The following is a 23,781-nucleotide window of genomic DNA, read 5'->3' as shown; positions in this document are numbered from 1 at the left end:
TACTAGAATAAATCGTAGTACATGTGGACTTACTCTGTGTAGTATCAGGGGCGTACAGCCGTATCAGACGCGTCAATTATACAAAACTCCAGTCAGGCTCATAAAACTTTCTCAATAATTGTGACCCCTATGATGATCCCTTAGATTACAGAGTAAGGAATAAGCAAATCACTATCTAATAAATCAGCGGATATACTACTTGTGCCGTGGACCATCCACAGATTAAGAAGAACTAGTTACTCTACTCTACCACATCATCCATCCATGAATCGCGGAATGACCAAATAGGACATGATTAAAACAGCGACTAAACGACTAAACGACTTTTTATTTTTTATTTTATTTATTTATTTAGAATAAAACCATCTGATTGAGCACGTTCAAACGTCAAGGTAGTAATGTCATAAGTCATTTCTCAGATGACAGATCTTTCTTCCCACTGTTTTGCATACCTACCAATTATTTATCTCGATCAAACTCGATTCCTGATTCTCGTCTAGTCTCTCCTTATTACGTTTACGAATAAAAATATAGTAACTACCTTATCTTTATTCAATGTATTTATATATTCGGTTATAAGGTGTTTCTGATTGAAGCTATATTGTGTGATAATTTTGTGATACTAGAGTAAATTAAAGCCGTGACCAACATATAAGTTCCTTCCGTTTGTGACTAATCGTGTCCTCAGAAGCCTAATGTAGAATAATGACATATCAAAGGTTATTTTTGATATAGATACTTGTTAGAACGCCCGAATTTTATATTTGTGATGTCCGACGGCGACCCGTCCCTAGAAGAAGACATCCCGAAACCTTTGTTGGAGCGGCCGGACGAAAATGTGTTCACACCAAAGATAGCTACGCCGATATTCGCTGGCAGCGTAAAGCTTCATCATAAGCTTTCAGACTCTGCTGAGACTGAGTCGTTCTTATCAGACGCTCAACGGAATGACCTCGCCTTCCAGCAACTGTTCCAAAATGGAGATGAGGAGCTTCACGAAGTAAGTTCAGTCTGAATTTCTTCTAATTATTATAAATAGGAATTTTTGATAATGTGTGCAGAAATTTGTGAAGATGTTTGTATTGGATTTATTGTAATGTGTATTTGGGGAATGCTTTATCAAAACAAGGTATGTGATTCTGTAGTATGCTTTGGGCTTTGCATACCTGCTATGCTTACGGATAGTGGTTAGATCTTATTATCATGCTTTCATTATTTTCTATCTAATTATAGGTAAGGAAATTTTTAAATAGGAACTTTAAAATAGCAACCCAACCACTTGTAATATTTTGTAAATGTAATATATACATATGATTGATTAATAAGACTTTTGTCAATGTAGCATTCAGGATAGTACTAATACTTTTAACAATAAATGACAATTCTATTAAAATCAGTTGATAGTTAAATGTGAAGAATGAATTTAATTGGAACAATATGAGTATGATGGAATTGTTTTCCTCATATTGTTGATCAATAATATCTATTGCAGGAAATGATTTGATTAAACAAATAAAAACATAAAACAATTGAATACTCATATTCATTATGTCATCATTCAAGAATTTTATTAACGGGCTATTTACCAACCATAACTCAGCCAGTGTTGTGGATTAAGACTTAATCTCTCATAGGAGTTCTGTCTTATTAAAAACCTGTGTGATTTAAAAACATCCTTCAACAACCAACCTTCTTTTTGTATAAATAATTTTTATAATGTTATTAGCCAGTCCTCTTTGGGATATGATATATAATGAAGCAAGCAAGCATTAAATAACCTGATCACATATGTACTTATAATGACATAGTATGAAACAAAGTGTCTTTTTCAGTCCCTTTGTATGCTTTAATGTTTAAAACTACACAATGGATTTGATGCAGTTTTTTTTTAATAGTAAGAGTGATTCAAGAGTAAGGTATAATATATATGTACTAGCTGCGCCCACCGTTTCAACCGCATACATCCATATCCCATAGAAATATTGGGATAATAAGTTGTCTATATGTTATTCCAGTTGTCCACAGCATTTATAATATTAGAAGGATGATAGTTAGTTAGTTATAGTTTTATCCCCTAATTCTTCCTATTTTAATAAATGACTATGGTAATTTAGGCGTAGGACACATACAAATTCTATGTTCATATAAAAAAAAAACAATTCTTTTAATTTTGTTGAAAACTTGTTTCACATAAGTTATGACTCATTGTAAATAGTAAGTGCTAACATGTAATGCCTATATTGAGGTAAGGAAGCCTGTGCTGAAGTCTATGTTGATATTAATTATAAATAACAGAAGAGCTGTGCGCATAAGACAGCATTATATGTTTTAAAACTATACTTCTATACTAATAATATAAAGTTGAAGAATTTGTTTATTTATTTGAACACACTAATGTCAGGAACTGCTAGACTGATTTCAAATTCTATTGTGTTGCATGTATATGATTACTGAGTGCTATAGGAAATGTATGTACAATGGGTGAAGTTGGGGCAGAGAGCTAGTTTTTTTATAAATAATATACGTTAAACAGCATTCATATCAGAGAAATACTTTTAAACTGTGCATGAATATGTTAAATGAACTGCTTAAATTTATAATTTTGAAACGCAGGAATAATGGGTGTGTTTTGTATGAAAAGTCAATACATTGACTCATTACTGGAAATGGTAATCCCAAGGCATTTGACTAATAAAGATAAGTGGTTTCTAACTCGACAGTGATGCGTATAACGCGGTTTGTGCGCCCGTATATTTAAAAAGAAGTATCAAATTAAATTTATCCCTTCTTTTTAGGAAAGTGGTAAAACAATAAAATTGAAAAATAAACGAAGTATTTTATATGTTAACATGTGTAGGAAAAGATTTTAATAACATTCTTTTAAGATGTGCCCAAAAACGGCACAAAAATGGACCTATCAATTTAAGCATATTGTCTGCAAATACTTTTTTGTTACCAACAAATTCAACCGATAAATTAAAATGTGCATGAAATTTCACAACAGATAGTAAAAACCTATGGTATAACTAATGAAAGTTTTAAGCGTTTTTAGTAATCTTATACCTTTAAACGAGCAATTCTTGTATATATATATATAATTGGAATCTCGGAATCGGCTTCAACGATTTTCATGAAATTTAGTATATAGGGGGTTTCGGGGGCGATAAATCGATCTAGCTAGTATTTTTTTTTAGAAAATGTCATTCGTGTTTTTTTTTTCCTGACATCTATTGGTGAATAATAATACTATTTTGCTTCGTAGATAGCTGGACAACTAAAATAACACATAGGCACTTTTTATACCGATATTCCTACGGGATACGGACTTACGCGGTTTCAACCGCGGGTCACAGCTAGTTATTACAAAAGGAAACAAAAGTTACTTACAGTACCTCTATATACAATTTGTACACATATTATATTATTATAAATGTGTTAACTGTAAAATTTTCTACTACTAATGTAGAACTGAGAGGAATCTCTTATCTTTTAGGATTATATAAAAATAGATATAAATGATAAAAGTTATCGAGTTTTTAACCATGTGTCGTTAGTAGACTTCGAGTGCTAATCAAATACAGATGAATCAGCTTCACAGTTGAGGTGGCCAAGGTCAGTGTTCTTTGCTCTTGTGTTTTTGCAACGTTCAGTGTCTAAGTTAAATGATTGCGAGGAGTATTATAGACGTGCTGTGCTATGTGCTTTACGATGTTGGCGGGAGAAGGATATTTAGGATGCGACATCGACGCAGATCTTATAAAGTATGATATATTTAGCTTTCGTTCGTTTTATGGTATTTAGGTATGTTTCTGTTAACGTTTGTTGTGTTTAATCTGATTATATAAGGTTAAAATTAGAAAGCAGTTTTAAGTTTTATGATTTGATACAAATGCTTCTTGCACGGTATTTTAAACGGGCCAGTAGTAATTATTACTGCTCTATTGATTTATGTAGTCTCTATGTGTACAAAAACCTACGTAATGTAAATCGTCGTATATAACAACAAGGATCAGCTGTTCAGTTATTAAGTATGTATTCAAATCTTTAGGATCCGAAATGGATATCTTTTATAAATCCACTATATAATATGTATTGCCTAAGTTTCTAGAGTTGTTTTTATCACAACGGCTAATTGCCTGTTTTAAGACAAATCTGTTACTTTTGCCCAAGGTTAAAGATTAAAATTAATAGCCGTCTAATCACGCATAACGTGAATTTGTCTTACAAAAATTGGCGTATAAGTATAACTGACGGGAATGTATTATTTGGGGCAGAAGGAGAAGGAGACGGAAGAGAGGAACGCCGATTTGCATGCGATGTCGGTGTTGAGCACGTATCAGGACAATCTCTCGCAGGACATGAACACGGATCGGTGAGTTCCTGTTCTAAAATTGCAAGTCCCTTCCCGCCAAATTTTTTGTTGTTATCTGTGTATCTTCTGTCAAAATTATGAACATCGCGATAATTTCCCGCACAAATTTTTGATATTTTCCTTTATTGGGAGTAAATACTGACTGATTGCGAAGTGAATATATATTATACGTTTTCGTTAAACGTAAGAAATTGGAGAAAAATAATGTGAAAATACTTACAATGAATTAATGATAAAAAATCAACTTTATTGCGGTATTTATTTGTTTATGGCTGTAATAAGTAATAATGAATAAAATTTTAACCATAAGTATGTATCTCTAATTCAAGTAATTAATACGCCTTATTCGGTTAATTTATGGTGTGGGGTAACTTAATTATTTTAATGCACATTTACAATATTGAGTCTAATTCGTAAGTGTTGATGTTAGTTTTGTTTGAATTCTTTAACATGCCTGAATTATATACAATAATATTGTACACAATTGTATCAAATTGTAAAATACTTGTAATTTGAATATTGCTTGTTATTTCATATTATTCAGAACTTGCTCATTATTTGTGGAAAAATTGCCTAGATATGTTTAAGTCAGGTTATATTAAAAAAAGTTAAATGCGACACTTTATATAAGCCTGCAAATATTAATAAAAACTGAAAAATGCTCCATCTTGGCATATTCATAGTTATATTTAAAAGACGTAATTTTGAATATATGTACCTCCATTTATGTCTCAATGGTCAGTGCATTTACCTCTTATAATCTAATTCCTCTGAATGACATCACTTAATTTACAAAGAGCGATTCATCGATGTTTGAATTATTGTGATTATGGTTTTTGAGACGGGAGAAATTATTAAAAACAATTACAATTTTATGAGAATAATGTATAAAACAGTTTGTTTATATGGAGTTTGTACATTTATGAATTATGCATTATTTGTTGCTTTAATTTTTTAGTTAGAAAAAGGTTTTGTTAACTAAATTGTATTTGGTGTCTCAGTACAAAGTGTGGATTTGTATCCTGTCGTTTAAACATGATTTTTTTTCTACACTAATCCATAAATAGGGTTTTGAAAGGATCGGACACTTAGCTATCTCCCCTCATAGGTGAATAGTTCCATAAAATAAATTGCAGGGATGGAAGCGAAGCATCAACAAGAACTGCCGAGGATTGCGGATGTGGCGTCCAACCTACATCAATTGATTCAGCCAACAATAATGGCAAACCTGCCAACCACTGCTCGTGAGTAACGTTGGCCCGACATACCACCATTTGGCAAATAGTGGGCACATTGCTTGTAGATCACCGCTAGTCTAGCTAGCTAGGCAGTTGGACAAATGTAGTACCAAGCTTTGGCCACTGGTTAGCGTTTTGTTGAATGTAGATTGGAGTTATTGGTCGCTCTCGCTCGTTACTTGGTGACATGAGCAAACGAGCTGATAATATAAATGTTTATAGTGTTTGTTGTATATGGACGCATGCGAGTTAAAGGTGTGGGTGTAGATTGGTACGTTTATGTTTGTTAAAATCGTATCAAACGAATTGTGATTATAATTCTAATTATATAGGTAAATAATTTGAGATGTTATGCTTTAATCTATTTCATTTATAATATTAGACAAATATTATTCTCGTAGGTATTTCTAGAAATCTTTTAAGTGTATAATACGTCCACATAGTGCCAATAAATTTTAAAGAGTCATTTGAATTTAACTTGTTATACATAATTCACGTACGTAAATAATTTTTATTTTAAAATCGTTGCACGTTCTTATGATTATATTGGGCGGAGGGTCTAATATTCTATGGTAAATAACACGATTTGCGAACCTCATACATTTTGAGAAAAAAGGCTCATATCATCACAGGTTTCGTCACACTACTATAAATTTTATTGTTATACTAGCTGCGCCCCGCGGTTTCACCCGCGTAAGTCCGTATCCCGTAGGAATATCGGGATAAAAAATAGATGTTGGCTGATTCTCATAGATACCGGATAAGCACAAAAAATTTCATCAAAATCGGTCAAGCCGTTTCGGAGGAGTATGGCAACGAAAACTGTGACACGAGAATTTTATATATTAAGATAGTTTAGTTATTGGTTATATACAAACTGCACTGTGTGGAAATGTCAATAAGTACTTCGTTGGTCGTATATGTGCTGTATGAGAAAAATGTATGCGAATGTGTGTATTGTCTGTGATGAAGCTAAACTTCTCATCGCTTTTTGCATGATAACTAACCAATGTGCATTGTTGTGCCCTGAGAATGTCTGCATTTCAATAATAATCCTTGCGCAGATTATGCATACCTGGCAATAGTGGGTATATAATATAAAAACATGTAAGGGTTTGTGATAAATATCCCCGCTAAAATTTTGTAAATCAACAAAAACTATAAAATAAAAGATTAAATTTTGGAAGGGTAGTTTTGTATATTTTTGTCGGAATTCAAGGATTCTTTTCGATATTTCATGAGCGAAATGAGGATACAACAATGAAAGTTGCCTGTTAATGTTTTAGAATAGTAATGGGGGGTATCCTGAACAATCCATCGCTGACGTTCAACGATGGGGTGCGTTCAGTGGACTTCGTGTTGGTGTGGGAGGCGCACAATGACGACGCCACCACCCGAGAGGCGTTCGAGCAGAGAAGGATATTCGAGCAGAATCTGGAGAATGAAGGGCTGCAACTGGAGAGAGAGGCCCCGGAGAATCTACATGGGTTGAACTTTATTAAGGTAGGCAGAGTTCGGGATTATTGATAATTTAGGCCAGTTGTTTTGATTTATTACAAGGATAAAGGGTACTTACAAGGTTCGCGAAGTTTTCTAACTAATTTGAAAAAGTTTGTATTTTTTTCATGTGGAGCAAAATATATTTATATGGTTGAAAACAAATCTAGGCAAGAATTTATGAAATACAAATGTTATGGCCGGGTTCTCAGTGAAGTGTACCATAAAATGCATAGATTTAAGGGTAAAAGTATATTCGATTGATTATACGATTGATGTATTTTATCGTTGTTTCCAGATCCATGCACCATTAGCTGTACTTAGGGATTATAGTGAAATATTGAAACTTAGGATGCCGATGAAGGTGAGACCTAATTACCTTATACATAAATATTATTAACGAATAGTAAACAAAGCTGCGATGTTCTCAGTTGATATTTCCAGAAATAGGAATAGTTTTTTGGTAGTTGAAATATGATTATATGTTATTTTCTATGTAATAGCTGGATTGTTAAAAAAGTAGTTCTAGGTTGAATGCAACGTGTTGCAATATGGTTCAAATAGATCGCTTATAGCTTACACGTCTTTGGTCTATAATTTTTCTCTGTGAAGTAACGCACAGAAATTTTGAATGAGTTCTCTATCATATTTTCACTTGTTTTCGAATTTATATGTGCGTATGAGTTATACCGAATATGGCTTGAAATAGCATTTTATGTTTTAACGGGTACTTGACTTAGATTTTAAACATTTCTTTGAGGTTTTCCAGTTAATTGTACTAACTGTGATGAAGACCATGTATAAGGAACTAACAAATATTTTAACGACATTTGCTTTCTTTTTATTTATCCCCAAATATTTCGAAGCGGAATGCAATATTTTTGAAATTAGAACTTCTAGTCGTACAAAGCGTCTAGTATAGTCTTATACATACATATTTTAATATGTGGCCGCCTCATTTCAATGAAATCATAACTCTTTTCACAACTTTCGTATCTGCTCGTGTTTGGTAAAACTCATTTGGGATGATATTATATGAGGGGATATTATAACCCTTTTCATAAAAGTGTTATGCTATTAAACAAACAAAACACCTTGTCTGAATTGAATGCTTAGATCAAATCTCTGTATCAAATAGCCGTAGTATGCCGTAACTGCCTATTCTGTAATTAAAATACGCTAATCGGCACTTTAAGGTTGCCCATTGTGGCTGCATTAGGGTCCCATTTAAGTCTTAATTGCTCATGCTAATTATATGCCCGTGTTATGCCCGTGAACAGCTTTAAAACAAACGTATTACATACTTTTGAAATGAAATACCTTTAGCGAATAATACGCGTGATTTCTTTATCACGCTCTGTTCTTACTTTTCACCTGTATATTTGTATTTACTTATATTTGAGTTACTTACAACTCTTTTTGACTCGATTTTGACTTTAAACGCACAGATTGAATAGGATACAAACTTTTTATACACTTATCAAGCATCAAGACAATAATTTGAATTTAATGAGTTTATAATATTATCCTGATTAGAAACACAAGGATTAAATAATTTCTTTACATATACTCTGTATAAGAGCAAGTGGGACGATTTAAAAGTTAAATTTTATTAGCAAAGCGTGTTTGTTGGAAGGTTTCTGAGTTTTCTTCGATTATTTATAATTTGTCGTAGAAAGTAATTTTTTTTAGAGTGTATTATAGTAGGGTGTAATGATGATATCGGATATTTTTATCGACTTAACACTTTATAACATGTGAGTTTCCTAAATGTCTATAGTCAAGTACCCGATCGATGGATACATAATTAAATGTGTAGACGTGTCAATGTGTGTTAATCGTCAGTACCTTCATTAGGATTGCAGTAAAATACGGAAAAGTGGGCGGACGAATGCGATACTGAGCGCTGCCTTGTATATGTCTAAGGTATGCAGCTGTCGTGATCACGAAGCTTCGCTAACCGTGCTTGGAGTGCTGTATTAACATTTATCGATCGCTTATGGTGCGTCCACACACTGTTCACTAACACACACCTTTGCATTTAAGTCATCTTGAGAATAGTAGAGGTAGAAGTGTTCTTGGTCATTTGGCTCCGTGTGGACGAACCATAAATCATGCGAGCTTATGAAATTTACTAAAAACGTAACTAACGTATTATAATGTACCTAATCTTTTAATGGTGTTTTGGTTTCATTAGCCCGGCTTATCTCTGGTTGTGCGTTTATCTTTAATGGTTTTTTTTTATTCGGACCCAGAATAAATACATATTATGAAAATTGTGTGATTGAAAATTTTGAAACGTATATTTATAAATTATGGGACTCATCCTTATTAATATTTTGTAAGAGTATTTTGCAGAGTGATTGATCTATTTTGATAAGTTATCCATATTAATATAATATTTTGTTTGGTTTCTTTTTTATGAAATATTTTTCGTTATACTTTTTTGAAAAAAAAAACTCTTTTGATTTAGGATAATAATCTGTAATAAATAAAAATTATATTCGATTCCCCAATACGATGTATTTAGAAACGCTTTTGTAGCAGAAAATTTTGTTTCATTATTAACATTATCCTATTTATTTTTGCTATTTCTTTCTGTAGCGACTCTTTGTTGGATAAGATTGGTGGCAGGGAATATTAGAGGAAGTGGAATTGTAATAGTCTGTTTTAATTAATATTACTACGTATTGGGATATATCGAATTAACTTTAACCTAGATTAAATATTTTAAGCTTTTCGTGTTGAAGAATATTTAGTTAATTTGCCTGCATTGTTTTGTAGTTAAAGTGGTATTTATTGGTCATACATGCGTAATAAACAGGGGTAATGCAAAAGCCGATTTTATGATTATCGTTTGCATGAAATTTGTGTCAGTGCAGAATGAATCCGAAAAAAATGTAAATAAAATGTGTTTTTCCGTTACTGCTTTTGGATATTTAATAAAGGTTATATTATTAAATGTTGCTTCCAGAATTCCACAATATGAAAAAGTTGAGTGGCGTTTCTATTAAACAATTATTTCACTTATTAAGAATATGTTTTATTTACATTTTTGCCATCTCGTAGTAATCCCCATACATAATACTCCATAATATAACATAATTAACAAGTTTACCGTGTTCCGACGCTGTCATATCATATGACTAAGATCAGATTAAAACTGCATCGTGTTGTTTTCATGTCGACAGTTCATTATTTGCTATGTTCAGTTACAAATCAAGAAATAGCTAAAAAAACTTAAAATTAAATAAAGAATAGATGTATTCCATTTCTATTTAGTAACTATTGTAATTATTTTTCGTAATTATTTAATGAATAAATATTCGAATCACAAACTACGAGCATAGTTTGTGTAACATTCTAATATATTCCATTTAAAGTTGATTGTTACAGTACACACATTCAGGAAAGTGCTGTCCTGTAGAACAATTAATGTACACAGGAAATAAAATTGATATCAATGTTACAAGCAGATTTAAAAATCTGTTCTAAATCCACTTTTAATAATAGTTTATAAGAACCCATGTAAAATATATCATTTTCTCCAGTTTTCAGTGTTAAAAGACGCACCAGAAAAGACAAACTCGTTCCTAGATAGCATAGATGCATGTTGGGACAGCTTCATGTCGAAAATCCGGGTGGATCCCAATTTGTTCCCTGAACGGAAACATCGACTCACTGCCATTTATTCGAAGGATAAGGAGTACTTGTAAGATTCATTTATTTGTCATCCTGTTAGCATAATAGCGAAAGAGAAATGATGTTGTTTTGATTGATTTATATAAGTATTTATGACTAGAATCCCCACGACCCACGACTTCGCCCACGTGCCTTTATTACTAATAGGAATGAGACGTTACACTGTGGTAGGCTGATGTAACTCCTCTCCTATCTCAAGTCACAAAAATCATGTCATAAAACTTTTGCGACGTGAAAGAAAGACAAACAAATAAACAAACACACTTTCGAATTTATAAAATTAGTGAGGATTTACTAACTTCTGAATTTCATTTTAATTTTGTTGATATCCAATTTCATTTAGACCATCGGTAATCTATTTGTAACTTTCCGGGCCTAATCAACACCTTTACTCACATATTGAGTGTGTCTTCAAAAATCACAATAACGATGTGAATTATGATACACAATCGCGTATATCTCTTCTATATACATCTCAAAAATATAACCAATTTCGGAGATTTTAAATTTAATGGTAAGGTTATGGTCCATCAAGAGAGTATCTTCATCTTTATACATATAAAATTCTCGCGTCACAATGTTAGTTACCATACTCCTCCAAAGTGGCTGCACCGATTCTCATGAAATTTTGTGTGCATATATAACATCTATTTTTCATACCCAGAACAGCGTTTGCCGGGTCAGCTAGTGAATGTAGAAACAGGAAAATATTTAATATTTTCAGATTCGACACGACCTCCGACTGTTTCTGGACGCCGTCGATACGCTCCCGCATAGTCCAGTTCATATTGGACCGCAAGAAGTTCTCGGAGGCCTCCAGCGATGACTTCGCGTTCGGTGTCGCGAGACTCATTGCGAACAATGTCTATAGCGCTGCTTATCCCTTACACGATGTGAGTGTAAAACTGTGTAGGGTAGGATAGGTTATCCGATACTCTATCCGTGTAGCTTCAAAACTGATGCAGTTTCGTACAACGCTAGAGTACAGATGGAAGATAATAGGTCGCGTACGTATTACCTTCCATCTGCACTGTATCTTTGTACGAAACTCCGTCGGCTTTTAAGCTAAACGGATAGAAAGTACGGACAAAAAAATCTAGTTTTCAGTCCTAGTTTTGACTGTGCGTTGCTATATCAGTCAATCTAGATCAGACTTTTCGTGAATTTATTTAGTATTATAAAAAAAAAAGCAACAGCTAACTGTATTCCATTCCAAAAATATGACGTGTAAAATAACACTAATTATGTTTGCAGGGTGATCTCAAAACCCCCGGCTCAATGCGGCATTTGTTGTACACGGAATGGGCCAGCGTGTCCAAGTGTATCAAATATCAACCCCTAGATTATGTTAAGGACTACTTTGGAGTTAAAATCGGTAAGTCGTTACGAATATACGTGATGTTGAAAATTTAATTTGATAAGCTTTATTCACATCTTCCCTGACCAAAGACGTATTTTTAGTTGGTAGCTAAGGCAATAGTATAGTCATTATTTCAGTTGGGTTGCCCATTATTGAATGGTCTAGTCTAGTCACGATACTGATTTAAATTCTCTAGTAAATAGTATCTAAGCGAACAGTTATTGAAAGGTCAATGATCAATTTGACCCAGTTCATGAAGGGACAAGTATAGAAACGAAATGTAGAGTATATTACAGAACTTGGTTACTTTTCATTCTATATAAGAATTTATTTAGGTGATGGACACTAAGATGTATTTAAAATCTGATAAAAATTAATTTACGTTTCTACGAAATGTCTTATTAAAAAGCAATTTGCGTCAATTACTTTTCTATCTAACAATTGGTCGATTTAACGTTTCAATAACAAAGCAGAACGACTCTGCTTAATGCCAATAAAATCACTTAAGAATATTGACATTTATGGTCATGGTGATACGTCATATATTACATTTCTAAGTATGTCTTTCAGCGCTCTTTCACACTGTTTATTAAGCCTCTCCTATAGTCTATAAGAATGAGACCATTCTCAAACTCGTGGGTCAACTGCAAAATGACCTTTCTTTTATTTAGTTGCAACTCATCTTATAATAACTCCAATATAACAGGTCTATATTTCGCGTGGCTGGGTTTCTATACGCATATGCTGATCCCTGCGTCCATTGTCGGCCTCTGCTGTGTCATTTACTCCGCTTCTACTGTTTATTCTAATACTCCGAGGTATGTGTTTTTTTATTATTTCATAATATTATTAACACTTTCAATGTCATTCGATATGAATGTGTTTTTTTTTGTATTATTTTTTTGGTTTAACGGCTCCCTAAGATCGATCCAATGTTATGAAGACCTTATTTATAATTATTTAAATACTAAGATTTAAAAATTTCATAAATTTAATTCAGCTTCATTTAAAAAAGTGCCCTGCCACCCAGCAACATAATTAATTATGTACCTAATTTATGTTGTAAGACACTTGATTGTATTTTAAGAAAAGTCTTCTGTTTTAATTTCTCTCCGTATATCCGCTTATCTGGAAAAAAATATTTATTTAGCATCAAGACCTCCATTTGAGATAATCCAACCCGCACTTGGCCAGCGTGGTGGATTATGGCCTGAACCCACAAAGGAGGCCTGTGTCCCAGCAGTGGGAACATATATGGGCTGATAATGATGATGAACTTGGGTTAAGCCTCAATTTGTAGTTCTATCCAGAGCAATAAAACAAGAATAAATAAATCAATAAATAATAATAAAATGTTTATAAATATTAATAAATGGCGTGTTTCCATTTACAGCGAAGACGTATGCAACTATAACTCGAGCATCAAGATGTGCCCGCAGTGCGATTACTTCTGCGAGTTCTGGGACCTGAAGGCGACGTGCCTGCAGTCGCGGATCACGTATCTCTTCGACAACTCCACTACCGTGTTCTTTGCTATATTCATGAGCTTTTGGGGTGAGTGGTGTTTTATTATTTACTTCGATATAATAATTTATTTGTTAAATGTTCGAGCATTACACAGATGATTATCGACTGCACCAGTACTAATTGCGACCGTCAACAGATTTTTAATTGCGAATTTAACTTCCTATTCATAAGAGATACAAAATTCCATTCGGTATTTAGCCATCTTCACAATTATTAATTAATAATCATTTAAAACATTAAAATTCCCAAGCACATACATGACAATTTGAATTACCGTATTATTAAAACAGGTTTTATTTTTCGGTTGACAAATCAAACGTAACAAAATAAACAAAAGAGAAAGAGCGCAAAAAAGAGATAAATGAGATGGTGTGAGAGAGAGTACGATTCTAATGTCACATTATTCCGTTATAGCTGCGTGTTTCCTCGAGCTATGGAAGCGGTACTCAGCGGAGATGACGCACCGCTGGGACCTCACCGGCTTCGACGTGTACGAGGAGCACCCCAGGCCGCAGTACCTAGCGAGACTTGCTCATGTCAAACGGACACAGGTTTGTGCCACTGTTTTAATGGTATCGTTGGGAATTAATGTTTGTTTTTTTGTGGTTTTATGATTTTTATGGTGACTTTAGATGAAAAGTGGCATTTAGATAAACGAAGTAATAATTGGGTTTTAAAACGCAATTCGTTACATAATGGATAGCTCGTAGTGTTATAATCGTGTGTGAAATTAATATAAACCAGATATAATGAAAAATAATGAGTTAGCTTGACAATATAATATTTATCTCCTCCCCTCTCCCCAGTTGAACGTGGTAACCGGCGAACGCGAGCCCATGGTGCCGTTCTGGCGCATGCGCCTGCCGGCCACCCTGATGTCGTTCAGCGTGGTCTGCCTGCTGGTGCTGCTGGCGCTGGCCACCGTGCTGGGCGTGGTGCTGTACCGCATGTCGCTGCTGGGCGCGGCCATACTGCGCCAGAACAACGCGCTCATCACGTACAACCCGATCATGTTCACGACGGCGACGGCGGCCTGCATCAACCTCGTGTTTATATGTATTTTTAATTACGTGAGTATTCCAGTCGTTTGCTTCGGCACGGATTGGGCCAGCTCGCACTAGGGAAGTACCACCACAAAAAACCGGCCAAAGACCCGTTTCTTTTTTCTTACCTTTCCTAGTCCATTCCTTTTTCCAGTCGTTCATCCTTTCCTTTCCCCTTACCCCTTAAAAGCGGGTAACGCATTTGCAGAGATAGTGTCTGTGTCTTGACGGGCAGTGGTGATCGCTTACCATCATGCGCATTACCAGCTCAGTTGCCCACTATGACACATAAAAAAAGTGTGAATGTGTAAAGGTTTGGTGTTTCATAGTGTTGTTAGTGTAATTCTCAATTTCGTAAAGACACTGACTCTTTAAAGGATATTGATTTAACACAGATCGGTCCATTGGCATCTATCTGTAGGTATACCTACAGATAGATGCCAATGGACCGATATATATAGTGTTAAGAACCTATATATATATAGTGTTAAGAAAGTGTAATAATTTATACACATTTGTTACACGTTCTTGATAAGATGAAAAACGGAACATTTAATTCACACGTTTTATATATTTTAGAGATTATGATTATTTTTTATCCTATATTGATTAATGATTAATAATATTCCTTTGTCAGCAAGATTTGATTTTATCAACTAACTTGAAACAAATTTCAGATATATCAATTCCTAGCTGAATGGTTGACGGAAAAAGAGCTACTTCGCACGCAGACCGAATTCGACGATTCGCTAACGCTAAAGATATATTTACTGCAATTCGTCAACTATTACGCGTCGATATTTTACATAGCGTTCTTCAAAGGCAAGTTTGTGGGACGTCCCGGGGATTATATACGGCTGTTTGGGCACAGGCAGGAGGAGGTGAGTCCTTTTGTCAACCGACTTTAAAAATAGAGGAGTTTATTAATTCGACTGTATTTTTTGTGCCATTTTTTTACTTCATAATTTTTTACGGGGTGAACTGATTCTTATGATTATTTTTTTGATTTAATGTCATGTCTGCCATGTCTCAGGTCCCTTTTTTATTAGTGTAATTTTGACAATTTGAAGGCGGTTTAATTTTTTGTCAACAAAATTAATTGAAAAGTAGCTTATTCAACTAATATTTTTCTATTATAGTTAAAAGACTCAGTAAGGTTTTGTAGTTAATTTTATGTTGTAAAAAAAATATTTTATGTGGGTATAAAAATATACATGGGACATTTATATAATATACAAACATTTATATAATATACAATATACATTTATATAAATAAGAATGTATACATTTAACATTTCCGAAAAAACATATCTGCTTTTAGGTAAAAACCATGTAGTTACGTGGCTACAGAAAGAAGGAATAAACAAACACCAACCTATGAACTTCGAAGCAAATTTCTCTTATCTTAATTATATATAATTAATTTGTATTTTATGAAATAATATGTAAAATGAACCGTTCACATTCTTTTCCCAGTGCTCGCCCGGAGGTTGCTTTCTAGAACTTTCAATCCAACTGGCGATCATAATGGTCGGCAAGCAGTTCATCAACACCATAGTGGAGATGATGATGCCGTATCTGCTCAAATGGTGGAACGTGATACGCACTATCGGCAGGAAGAATAAGTATGTGGTTTGATTAAACTATAAACATAATATTACTACCGATGTAATTCCAACTCTTCCTGGTGTACGCTTATAAACACACACACTCCGGCATCCTCACATACACATATATTCAAAACTCACACACACACACACACACACACACGTACTTTGTTTTTTATTTTATTAATTTCTATTTTGTCTAGTCTATGATGTGTGTGTTTAAATTTCGCTGTTTTCCCTTTCCGTGTTTTTGTCTTTGATAAAGGTATATGCTTAGTTAAAAAAAAGCTATTGTTGGTTACATATGATACTTTTTTTATTTATTAAATTGTATCATTTTTTCAGGATTAAAAGCCCGTTGCAGTGGGTAAAAGATTTTAAACTGGTTGATTTCGGCAATATGGGCCTCTTTCCGGAGTATTTAGAAATGGGTAAGAATTTTTTATTGTTTACAAGTAAACTTATAAATAATTGGTTTCTACAATTTATTTCTTGCTTACTTGACTTGCATTAGCATTACGGGTGCTCCATTACGGGTTCGCAATAATCTAGCACCTATATAATCCTAGTGGTAGTGGGGATGAAATACTTAAAAAAAAGATGTTGCTTGTGCGCAGTGCTCCAGTACGGGTTCGTGACGATCTTCGTGGCGGCGTTCCCGCTGGCGCCGCTGTTCGCGCTCATCAACAACGTGCTGGAGATGCGGCTGGACGCCGCCAAGTTCCTCTCGTGCTACCGCCGCCCCGTGCCGCAGCGCGTCAACGACATCGGCGTCTGGTACCGGATACTCGACTCCATCGGGAAACTCAGCATCATCACTAATGTGAGCCGATCTTTTATTAGCTTCACCTGATACGAATACAAATCTATTGTATGTTTGTGTGGATCCACCTCTTATCGAGTTTAGACTCGATCTTGACCTTAATAGGACGGACAGTCGACAGACAAATTCAAAATTTGTACATTTATCAATAATTTTATGACTGTCTTATTGTTCCGTCTGGGGTCTTTAGGATTAAATAATTTCTTTACTATATTATTCTAGATGAGCAAATGATACAATTTAGTCGATTGTATCGTTAACGGGTATTTTATTTATTATTACTATGTTTAATCTGCACTTCCCCTGTCGAGCCATACCATAGTCCCACTGTCACTAGGTAGTTCCCTATTTTAACCTAACACATAAAAACCCTTTTTTAACGTGAGGAATTCCCTCATAGAAATACTTTTAGTTTAGCCAGACTTTTACTGGCTAAATCTCACGGTCGCCTAGTTTGGTATACTTAGTGTTGGATTAAATGTCTTCTCCTCATCCAACATTAACATATCCATTGAAATCATCCCCAGGGCTTCATAATAGCGTTCACGTCGGACTTCATACCGCGGCTGGTGTACCAGTTCACGACGGGCTCGCTGCGCCAGTACGTGAACCACACGCTGACCGACTTCAACGTGACCGTGCTGGAGCACCCGCCCATCGGCTCCGAGTATAGCGAGGCCATGTGCAGGTGGGGGACGGTCGATTGGCTGTTAAATTCTACTAATATATGGATGTTTGTTACTCTTTCACGTAATAACTACTGAATAGATTTTAATGACATTTTACAAATAATATAGCTATACATCGGAATAAGCTATATAAATACCTGCCTGCGGGTTCGTCCGCGGGTGAAACCGCGCGGCGCAGCTAGTGACCAGTAAATAATTTCGAAATGATGAAGAAAAACATTGTGAGGTGAGCCATGTCCGAGAATCAAAAGTTCGACGACATGTAACATCTACCAGCACGCACTGGCCAGTGAGTTGGATTATGGCCTGAACCCTCATGGGAGGTCCGTATCCCTGAAATAAGTTTTTTTTTTATAACCTTATGACAATTACAGAATCACAAATGTGACATATTGTTACGGTTCCTAATCGTTGAATTAGTTTCAATCAAAACAAATATAAAACTATACATATTATATTAAAAGCTTTAGTTTGTTTGTTTGGTTCAACGCGCCTATCTCAGGAATTATTGGCAAGTCGATGTCTTCGGATAGCTTTTAAAATCGTATCGTATAATTCTACTTAAAAAACATAACTAGAAATATAAATGTATTTTTGTTTTCACAGTTACCCTGGCTATTGGCACTACAAGGAGGGCGATGATTACGAACACTCCAACTGGTACTGGCATGTGATGGGAGCTAGATTGGCGTTTGTTGTCGTTTTTGAAGTGAGTTTTATTTTATTTCACAGGTTCAAACTATATTTAGCCTAAAGTTCAAGAAAGTTGCCGTTAGAAAAATATATGACTGAAATGAAATAATTTTCCCGAATATGGTTTCAAACGATTGACGCAAACATTTTGTATGGATGTTCAAACGTTACATTACGTAAATTTACATATTTTATCAATAAAATTTTTAAACATTTGTTTGTTTGAATGAAACAAAATAGTCTCTTAGAAATTCAGTTAACTCGCACATTGCTCTTAAAGTTACGCGCGCGTGTGCACAAGTGCGTGCATGTGAGCGTAAGTATTACATGCACGCATTGTACGCGTACATGTGTGCGTGCTATCAAACATTTGCCAATTTCCTCATTTCCAGAACGTGGTGGCGCTAGTGATGATAGTGGTCCGCTGGGCGATACCGGACATGTCCGGCGAGCTGCGCGACCGGATCCGGCGCGAGGCGTACGTCATCAACAGCTTCATCATGGAGGAGACGCGCGCGCGGTCCGTCGCGTCGCGGACCCCGCGCGACGAGAGGGGCCGCGCGGGCGCCGGGGGCCCGGGGCCCGGCTACGTGGCCGGGGCCCCGGGGATGGGCGGCGCGCAAGGTCACACCAGCGTTTAGTTACACGTTACTTCCGGTAGGCGTTGGATGTGTGTGCTGTACTAACAACGTTGTTTGGTCGCTGTTTGCGTAGCGTATATGTTCTTTTTAATTTGCTGGTACATCCTGGTGTTGGTGTTGTGAAGTTTATGGAATAAATGTACATTAAAGTTACTAAAGGGATGACAGATTTATATCGAATGGAAAGAGCTGTTATCGATTTTGTTTGATGTCCCAGTTATATATTCGTTTGTATGTTAACAAAAAGTATACAACAATTAAATACGTAATTCAATAACGTAAAATATTTGAGATTGCAAAATTAGTTTTTTATTTATTTAAATAAAAGAAATCGTAAACAAAATTCACATTTATCACCATATTTGAATGACGCTTATCCAGGATGATTATTTTTTTAATATTTAATATATTGTGTTACTCTTATGATTATCAATGAATATTTTAAAAGCAGCGAGCAAACAACGTATAAAAGACTGTGTTGTGTGTCGTGATACACTGACAAGGTTTCGATTTCATTTAGATTCAGTAACATTGATTGTACAAGATTGATAGATTTAGTACTGTTTGTCCATTAACTAATTTTGTATTTCATTGTTTCTTTATTTGATAGAATCATTTTTGATAACTTTTTACACTTATATGAAATAGATAGATAAAATGTACTCTATAAACATTTAATAATAATGATAGTAAAAATTTTCAAACAATTTAAGGGAGATAGCTTATTTTGATACAGGTTTAATGTTCAGAAGAAATCTAATTAAAGATTTCTCATTATTTTTTTTCATGTATATAATCTTGCTTAGCTATAACTGCGTTTACTTAAGCTACTAAAATAGGGGTAAAGTATGCTTAGGGGAAGTTATGCTTAAGTTGATAAGTAAAATTACTCAGACCTCAAATTCAAATTGGGATTATAAATTGTAAGCATCGATATATAAAATTGCAGGGCTTTAAATATTGGACAAGATGTTTGTGAGCCGGTCAGTGTTCAATTGTACACAATATGGTGTTTATAGCAAGGACATTGGTTTAATAATTCATATGAAGAGATAGCTTTAGAAAAAATACGTTATTTTTGCAGATTAAATATTAATAACACATTTTGAAATTTTTTATGTATTCAAATAAAAATTTCAAATTTGAAGATTGTAGAGCGAAGAATTTATTGAATCACGTCATCTGTATCATCAATAGACTAAAAAATATGTGAAGTTAGTTTACTTACATACAAAAAATTCTAAAAGTTAAAGCACATTCAAAAATATCTTTAAAATAATGAGATGTCCTTGCTAATTACTTCTAAGCTTAATGATTTTACAAGGCGTAAGGTTCCACCAGAGTTTCACCGAATGTGAGTGATTTGTTTTACCGTCACATAACAGCATGATTGGAATGAAGTTTAACACAATAAAATAAACCATATACACTAATAAAAGTGCATAAATTTAACACAACACTTAACACCATTGCATACACTAAACATAGTTTAATGCTTCGAATAATGTTGTGGTGGTTTGCAGCTAAAGTACTAGCTTTTAAGTAGTTTTGGCGGCTTCAAGCGCTGTTTGAGTGAAGGCATTTCGTAGATAAAGCGCAAAAAGTGCAGCTTCGTTAAGTCGACTTTCACGTGTTTGCCAATTAGATGAGAAGTTGGAAATTTTTTGTTAAATTTTCACATGTTTTGTTGATTACGTTTTTATTAGTGTGTTCTTTATTTTTTTCTTGCTGAACAATAGAAGTCAAATGAAACTCCGTATTTCAGAATACGTATATTAACGTAAATGTCATAAATAAGTTCAACTAAGTGGCTCGATCATTGTGTCTCAATACTTAAAATCACGTGTAAATCACGATTGGCTCTAAGCCCACTCCTTAAAGATTCCATATTGATATTATTCATTATTGACAACAAACAACTTGAAAGCGAAATTGAAAAATGTATCAATTATTTAATTGCCATATAACTAAAAATAATTAAGACTTTTTTTATAATTTTTTTCCATAATATGACAGGTGACGTAGAAGACACGCACTGGAATCACATAGCGTCGCTGTCCGGGTCGGACTTTGACCTGGCCGCGCACGGCGAGCACCAGGACATCCGGGACCTGGCGCGCCACGTCACGCACGTCACGCACGTCACGCACCCGCACACCGACGCCGCACAGCGCACGCACGTGTGACGCGCCGGCGGGCGCTCACGTGTGCCACGTGTTCCACGTGTCGCATGAGCTGACGTGTCGACGTGTGGAATGTGGTAATTTTAGGTTGTGTTGACGCGTTTTGACACGTGTTGAAGTGAGTCGTGCCTGTTGATACATAGCCTAGCGAATTGGCATGTGCTGACGCGTGTTGAGATGTGTTGGCGCGTTTTCATATGTCGTGAAATGTTGTGAGTTGTCCTTGGTAGGGACTTAAGTTATCATAGCACACGGCTAAACAATGTTAAAGAAAACCATATGCAATTATTGTGGGGTCTAATTTTTATTTTATTTTTTTTTATTCTGGGCAAGTGGTCTATATAAAGATCAATAATTGTGATTAAAATGGAATTCGCTTGCAGATATTTCAATATTTACGAAAAAGAAGAAACTGAGATTTAGTTGTAAGTGTTAGTTAACCATTCATTAATTGTTTTTGGGTTGCCATGTGCCTACTTTGAATATAATTCGATTTTGATTAATCATTGGAAGTAAAAGAGAAAAGAACAAAGTAATATAGTTTAAATCGGTGTTCAGAAGCTTTTAAGTAAAGTAGGAAATAGAAAAGACTACAGTTTACTAAGTGAGGGTAGTCAGTAAAAAGTTTAGAAAATTTCTCGAAGTTTTGGAAAAGTGTGTGTATAATGTTAGGCGATGTTTAGGGTTATGATTTTTATGTATATGGAGTAGAAACTGATGATATCTTATTAAATAACGACCAAAATGTACTGAATATCAAAACATGTTCCTCCGTCTCGAAGTGGAATCTTATTTCAATGTACTTAATACACATATCGTGTTTATTGAGGCATTACTAACAATAATAGTTAATTATTAGAATAACCCTCAAGAGTCTGACGTCGAGATATTTTGCCAAAATACGTTTTTACGTTTGTCTGAATGTGTGAAAAAAGAAAAGCAAATATACGCGATTATATTATACGATATTAAAGAGGAGATTTTCCTATTGTTGTGGTATAATGTAAAGAAAAGTGTTATATAAACTGATTTTTTTTTTTAATTTTTCCTTAGTTGTCATTAAAAATATATGCGATGGTAATAATGAATCATGGTATTGTTTAATTTAATTGTAACGTGTAGACGCAATTGGATCTAATTATGTTTTACTTTTGGTTTAATTTTTTTTATTGATGTGTTTTTATTTAACTAATCAAATTGCGTTAAAACAAAAAAAAAATGTACGTGTATGCAAAAAAAAATTGTGGTTATTTTTGCCAAAAATTATCATATATTTATTCATTATTATTGTTATAAATAATTCGAATCTCATATAGCTTTTAAAGTATAATCAGAAATATTAAATGTATTTTTTGTAATTATATAAATTATTTAATGTATGCTCCTTATTTCGCATAGAGCATTAACAATATATCAAATGTAATTATTGATAAATACATATTATATACACGATGAACTATTTATATAAATATGCACAAAAGAAGCTTGGAAATGTATATTTTTTAAATGTTTTTTAACTTGGTTTTGAGGCTTAAGCGTTTTATTTCACGGTGCTCGTGCCACGTTCATGTCAATTTTATATGAGTTTTATGTTTACTAGTCATAAGTGATCAGTGAAGTGAAATATATCAATAATAGAGGTTTGATTTAATTTAACAATGCCTTTCTGAAGTTGATAAATTAATATCTTTTTTAATTTGGTTGAAATATAAGTTAAAGGTTTTAAATTCAAAACCAAGAAGATGGCGTCTTTTGCGCTTTAAGTTTCTGAATCTTTACCTTAAGTTCGGTCAAATATATGTATAAAAGTCTAAATAAAATGTTGTTATAATATTGAACAATCGACTTCAAACTTTGGTCTGTAGTGTTAAAGAATTGACCACAAATCCGTGTAAAGACAAAGTTTTTACTAGAATTGTGTTTTGTGTAGGGCATCATGCTCGTAAAAGACTCGGCTCTATATACGAGACAATAAAACATTGCCATCCTAAGCCTGCAGAATAAAAGTATACAATTTATTTAAAAGCTCCAATTACAAGTAAAACTATTTAGTTGGCTGTGTTATAAGAAATTTAAATTAATTAATTTAAGATAAATAATATTACAATTTATCAGCCATAGGCAAATATGTTACGAAATAAATTTCGTGTATATGTTGGTATCTATGGTTTGCACAGATTATATATTGTTCGCTAACTGTTAGTGTTGCCAGTGGATAGCTTTTGATGTCCGTTATTAACCGTTTAACTGGTATTGTTGATGTGTATGTGAGATGCTTTACAATTTTTATGATCAATATATGGAAAGTTTAATGATATTGAATGTTTTATTTTAACTCCCTTCATCATTTGCATATAAACGAAATCTGAGGTAACTCGGTAAATCGGTGTTGTAAAAACTTCATCT

The 23,781-nt window shown here is 34.2% G+C and overlaps 1 protein-coding gene across 9 annotated transcripts; it reads left to right on the top strand.

The window, feature by feature from the left end:
- The first annotated feature begins 432 nt into the window (after nucleotides 1–432).
- On the top strand, nucleotides 433–23,692 carry LOC119830033 (anoctamin-1-like). Of its 9 annotated transcripts, none has more exons than XM_038352855.1 (21): nucleotides 434–1,000; nucleotides 4,275–4,372; nucleotides 5,509–5,616; nucleotides 6,897–7,113; nucleotides 7,406–7,471; nucleotides 8,965–9,033; nucleotides 10,659–10,819; nucleotides 11,534–11,702; nucleotides 12,064–12,184; nucleotides 12,876–12,987; nucleotides 13,563–13,723; nucleotides 14,111–14,247; nucleotides 14,503–14,766; nucleotides 15,417–15,620; nucleotides 16,216–16,364; nucleotides 16,692–16,777; nucleotides 16,964–17,169; nucleotides 17,697–17,857; nucleotides 18,465–18,567; nucleotides 18,944–19,175; nucleotides 21,209–23,692. In XM_038352855.1, the coding sequence occupies exons 1-21, from the start codon at nucleotides 770–772 to the stop codon at nucleotides 21,376–21,378; spliced, it is 3,225 nt and encodes a 1,074-aa protein (XP_038208783.1). In that variant the 5' UTR covers nucleotides 434–769; the 3' UTR covers nucleotides 21,379–23,692. The 9 variants fall into 9 exon arrangements, with proteins under 9 accessions (XP_038208784.1, XP_038208783.1, XP_038208787.1 ...); XM_038352859.1 differs by having other exon boundaries at nucleotides 18,944–19,208; nucleotides 21,209–21,346; XM_038352858.1 differs by lacking the exon at nucleotides 434–1,000 and adding an exon at nucleotides 3,612–3,761.
- The last annotated feature ends 89 nt before the right edge of the window (nucleotides 23,693–23,781 follow it).

Source organism: Zerene cesonia, chromosome 11 (assembly GCF_012273895.1).
Source record: "Zerene cesonia ecotype Mississippi chromosome 11, Zerene_cesonia_1.1, whole genome shotgun sequence".
Lineage (NCBI taxonomy): Eukaryota > Metazoa > Arthropoda > Insecta > Lepidoptera > Pieridae > Zerene > Zerene cesonia.
The sequence above is the reverse complement of the archived record's forward strand: the minus strand, read 5'-3'. Positions and strand labels throughout refer to the sequence as shown.

Excerpts from the sequence above, each read along its gene's own strand:
- LOC119830033 (XM_038352855.1), top strand. The coding sequence starts at position 770 with ATGTCCGACGGCGACCCGTCCCTAGAAGAAGACATCCCGAAACCTTTG. Across the intron at positions 4,373-5,508 it reads CAGGACATGAACACGGATCG|GGATGGAAGCGAAGCATCAA; the intron begins GTGAGTTCCTGT and ends AATAAATTGCAG. Across the intron at positions 7,114-7,405 it reads ATGGGTTGAACTTTATTAAG|ATCCATGCACCATTAGCTGT; the intron begins GTAGGCAGAGTT and ends CGTTGTTTCCAG.